At 49.4% G+C, this 5,000-nt stretch overlaps 1 protein-coding gene across 3 annotated transcripts in view; it reads left to right on the top strand.

Moving 5' to 3' along the window:
• Window positions 1–5,000, top strand: part of pcnx1 (pecanex 1) — a 21,736-nt gene that overhangs the window by 4,719 nt on the left and 12,017 nt on the right. Inside the window, exons 5-12 of one of the 3 annotated variants that reach the window (XM_053501910.1) lie at window positions 922–987; window positions 1,336–2,799; window positions 3,067–3,181; window positions 3,304–3,461; window positions 3,674–3,767; window positions 3,859–3,916; window positions 4,428–4,636; window positions 4,992–5,000. The exon at window positions 4,992–5,000 is cut by the window's right edge and continues 145 nt beyond it. In XM_053501910.1, the coding sequence (XP_053357885.1) occupies window positions 922–987; window positions 1,336–2,799; window positions 3,067–3,181; window positions 3,304–3,461; window positions 3,674–3,767; window positions 3,859–3,916; window positions 4,428–4,636; window positions 4,992–5,000 (2,173 nt within the window). Of the gene's footprint in view, window positions 1–918; window positions 988–1,335; window positions 2,800–3,066; window positions 3,182–3,303; window positions 3,462–3,673; window positions 3,768–3,858; window positions 3,917–4,427; window positions 4,637–4,991 lie in introns of all 3 variants that reach the window. The other 2 variants (XM_053501908.1, XM_053501911.1) reach the window with 2 other exon arrangements.

Here is a 5,000-nt window from a genome sequence, read left to right as displayed (position 1 = left end):
TACCGTTTAGAAAAGACAAATATATAATTTCTTCACATAATTTTTTTGGGTTTCAATACACTTTGTCCGTCTGTTAACAAGCTTTCATATTCCATCATTAAAAGTGTTTTATTCTGAGCTGTGAGTCACGAATGCACCGCTGTCTTCAGTTCTTCATCAGGAGTGAGTCTTCGTGCTCGTAGTTCTGCTTTCAGGGGCCCAAACAGGTGAAAGTCTAATGGAGTGACACCAGGACTACAGTAATGATTCTCTATAGGAAACCTTCACCTCCCTCAGAGTATCACTCAGGATTTTGTGTCCAGATCTCCGAACACTTTCTCCATACTGTGCACAAAATTTTCGAAAAGTAACAGAACCATGTACACTCTCAGACCACAAAAAAAGAAGGAAAAAAACCCACAAATGGCTGCAAGCTGCCCTTCCTTCGTGCAAATCACAACTGAGGTGTTTATTTTTTCATTCACTAACTTCTTCTGTGAAGACAGGAGCCTCGAACAAAGAGCGCTGATAGGACAGAAGGTTTAATATAAACGGAGTGCGGATCATTTTTGACTCACCCTCATACAATCAGACTCACACTGATATTCAGTCATGTGTATTTGATGTGTGTGATTGAGAGAGAGACAAAGGGGAGAGTGTTAGTTATAGCTGTGATAATGCATTTGTGTGTGTGTGTGTGTGTGTGTGTGAGTAAGGTGAGTGTATGGGGAAAGAAGAAGAATAAATAAGTGATGAACTCTGACATTCCTCATCCCTTCTCCCCCCTCTCTCTCTCTCTCTTTGTCCCTCTCTCTCCCTATCTCTCTCTCTCTCCCTCTCTCTCCCTCTTTCTACCTCTCTCTCTCTCCTCTCTCTCTCTCTCCCCCTATCTCTCCCTCTTTCTACCTCTCTCTCTCCCTCTCTCTCTCTCTCCCTCAGCAGGTGTTGTTGGAAAGACCTCAGATGAGTTGAGTTTGAGTTTAGCGCCGAGCTGTAGTCAGGAACAAGGTGTGGTTTCTTTCTCTGATGAACTCTGGAGACACATCCACACATTAGAGTCATATTAGAGTCACATTAGAGTCACATGTGACCTGACTAAGAGGCATTAAAGAGCCCGAAGCTTATAATCATGTTTTAATTTTTATATTTGATATTTTTTTATGTTTATTTCATGCTTTAAACAGTTGATCAGCTCTAAACGAGTGATCCATGCTGGAGTCTAACCGTGATTTAATAAGCATAAATAACAATAAAGATGTAAAATTTCTGTATATTTTCTCTCAGCGTAATGTTGCATCCTTTTTTCTTTTTTTTTTTACTGTTTATGTTTAAACTTTGTGTCGTTTGTTCGTTCAGATCTGACGTCAGACCCAAAGATCTACGGCCTCATCTCCAACGACTCTTTTGCCTCCATGCAGCCTTCCACCTCACTGGCTCAGGACCTGTACAGCTCCACCCCTCACCCCTTCAGCCAATCACTGTCCTCCTGCGACACAGAAATCCCCGCCCACTCCCAGTCTTTCAGGAAGGAGTCGACTCGACCCCGTGGCCTCCCTCGTACGTCGAGCTCGGCCTTTCCCGATCCTTCCATCCCGGACTTCGGCCTTTACCCCCCGTCCCGGCGTAGTGGACTCGACCCCGTGTGTGAACTGGACACGCCGCGGCCACAGGGGGCGCTACAGAGCGGGGACACGGCCGTCCCCTCCACTTCGGGACTGGACTGCTGTAAGCACCATAAAAGGGAAAGGCGCAAACTGGCTCGGTCCGTTTCGAGAGAGACGGGGGAGGAATGTCCGGGTGAGTGCGGACTGTACCAGGTGGAGGGGTTCCGTGGGGGGGTTTCGGGAGGAAGCAGGAGGAAAAGACGAGGAGAGAAAAGCATGGAAAGCTTGCGAAGTCTGAGTACACGCAGTAGCGGCTCGACGGAGAGCTACTGCAGCGGGACTGACCGCGACACGCACAGCACGCTGAGCAGTCTGCACAGCGAACAGACGAGCTCCACCCACGTCGAGAGTCTCATATCGCTCTCGTTGGACGAGGGCGGGACAACGGAACCTAGCATAACCTCAGGAGAGGGCAACAAAAACCCGCACGCTAACGAAATTAGCCCTAAAGCGGTTAGTGCTACTGAACCGGCGACTCCTAAAAACACATCACAGACCACCAGCCACGAAGGGGAGGAGCTTAAAAAGGACGAGGGTGGGGTAAGGACAAGCCCAGAAGCCTCTGCGGTCTCCACACACCTCTGTAAGGAGGCGGAGCATGACGATGCCAAGCCCAAATCAGCCAGCCACTCTGATGCCAACCACAGCGGGCGGCGACGCAGCTCTAAGAAACGAGCTAGCAGTTTCGACGCTGCCCGTTACCATGACTACACCTACTTCCGCGGCATAGCGAAGCCTCGCTCGGCTGTATTCGCTAAAAACGACGAGGACTCAAGTGACCTGAGTGAGCTTAGCCACACCTCCAGCCTCAACTCAGCCAATCGCACTGAGCTAAGCCACACCCCCAGTACGTCCCAGAAGAAAGAGAAAGAAAAGGAGAGAGATAGGGGGAAGAAGCGAGCGTCTCGGCGTACCGCCAGCACAGGAAGTGCCAAAGTTCAGCTGCGTAAATGCGCCAATGAGCCGCACCACCTGGGGGCGCCGGTCGACCCTCGACCCCTCAGCACCTCCAAATCCGACCTGGAGGCCAAAGAGGGAGAGGTGCTGGACGCCGCCTCGCTACTGGGCCGAGCCAGCCATCTGGAGTCCGTCACTCGCTCCAGGAACAGTTTACCCTGTCCAATTAGCATCACCGACACACACGACACAGCCAGGGGTACACACACGCACACACGCACACACGCACACACACACACACAACACACTTTTAGATGTTGCACTCGCAGCCAGACTGTGTTAATGTAACGTAGACGTTCAGATGTATCGCATCTGCATCCAGCGCTAAGCTAGTAGCCGTAAGTGTTTGTTAGCTCCATTAGTGATGATCAGATCTTAGCTGATCCCCTGCACACGCACACACACACACACACACACAGTTAAACTCTTTTCCCCCTGTGTGTGTCTTTCCCCTCCTCGGCTACAGGTAACGAGGACGCCGTGACATTCAGACGTGAGCGCAGCACGTTCCGCCGTCAGGCTGTACGGAGACGCCACAACGCCGGAAGCAGCACCGCCTCCATCATCGCATCACCGCTCAGGTACCGCTCACCTGAGGAACGCCGTAATCATCATCATCATCATCATCATGATCTCCTTCCCACCCTTATTTACCCCTTACCTTTCTCTCTGTCTGTCTGTTTCTCTGTCTGTGTCTCTCCAGTCTTCAGGAAGCACTCAGTCAGGTGTCTCAGGCTTCCTCTGGGTCACAGGTCAAAGGTCAGATGAGCACTAGCGCCTCCCTGCTGGTCAGGAATGGAAGTGCACACCTGGAGGGTTTACAGGATAAAGCGTCCACTGTCGGGTTGCATGAAGACTTTGGTACGCGCGCTAACACGCTAAACACTGTTTATCGTGTCAGTGAGACAGGACTGCTAGCGTCGCGGTTTAGAAGCTAATCAGAAATATCTAGCGGAGGATAGACAGACAGTTCCTCTCCTGTCTCACTTCTTTGATGTTTAGAGGCTATCTGTGTTTCATTTTGTGTGTGTGTGTGTGTGTGTGTGTGTGTGTGTGTGTGTGTGTGTTTTCAGGTAAGCTAACTCCCTCTCTGTACGAAGTGGGAGGATGTGATGTGTCTCTCGTTAACTTTGAGCCGGCGACCAGACGACCGTCCAACAATGTGTGGTGAGTGTGAAAACACACGCGCACACACACACACACACACACACACACACACACAAACCTAATCAGTAAACTGTACTGTGTCTGTGTGCAGGGATACAGACTCACACCTCTCCAGTTCTACCTCAGTTCGCTCCTACCCTCATGACGTGGTGAGACACACACACACACACACACACACACACACACACACTAACTAGCTGTTCTGGATGAAGATGCAGCAGTTCACAGATAGATACATCTAGAAAATAAGAAAAATAACATAAAACTATCCTATAAATGAAAAAAAGGTGAAAGTGCAAATTATTACAGTGTGTGAATCAGACACACTGTGTGTGTGTGTGTGTGTGTGTGTGTGTGTGTGTGTGTGAGAGAGAGAGAGAGAGAGCTCATGTGTTACTCATAATGATTTCAGTGTTGTAGACAGTGAGACGTCTGAAACAGTAAGCAGAATGGAGCCTGTCTGTCTGTCTGTCTGTCCGTCTGTCTGTCTGTCTGTCTGTCCGTCTGTCCGTCTGTCTGTCCGTCTGTCCGTCTGTCTGTCTGTCTGTCTGCCAGTTTTCATCTGTTTAGTCTGTTACTCTGTCTGTCTCCGTATCTCCTTTTGTGTGGTAAATTCGTTGTGTGTGTGTGTGTGTGTGTGTTTGTGTGTGTGTTTATCAGATGATTCCTAACTGTTCGCTGCCGATGGACACGGACCTGCAGGAGGCACCGCGCAGCTCGCACGAGCCGACACACAAACACACTCACACACACTCACGCTCACACACCAACACACACAAAGCCAAGCAGTACTATCGCTTCTCCCTGCTGCCATACCTGTGGGTGGGCCTGCGCTTCGACAGACTCACACTGCTCGCCCTGTTCGACAGGTACCACACACACACACACACACACACACACACACACACACACACACACACACACACAGCTTTAAACACACATATGTTAATATACACACAGAGTCAGACAGGGAAAGACAGACAGGCTGCACAAATAGAAGGGGGGATATATCGATAAACAGACAGATTCAGTTAGAGAGAAAGACTGGCAGACAGACAGGTAAAGAGAGAGACAGACAGATAGATAAACAGTGTTTTAGGTCTGTCTCTTTATCTAGAGCTCTAAATTCATTATAAGTAAGACACACACACACACACACACACACAGGATGGTTATAGCCATGAGATGTCTGATACTCATGATCTGTGTGTGTGTGTGTTTGAGGAACCGTGA

The sequence above is a fragment of the Clarias gariepinus genome, chromosome 8, assembly GCF_024256425.1.
Source record: "Clarias gariepinus isolate MV-2021 ecotype Netherlands chromosome 8, CGAR_prim_01v2, whole genome shotgun sequence".
Classification (NCBI taxonomy): domain Eukaryota; kingdom Metazoa; phylum Chordata; class Actinopteri; order Siluriformes; family Clariidae; genus Clarias; species Clarias gariepinus.
Note: the sequence above shows the minus strand (reverse complement) of the source record. Positions and strands in the feature narration are given on the sequence as shown.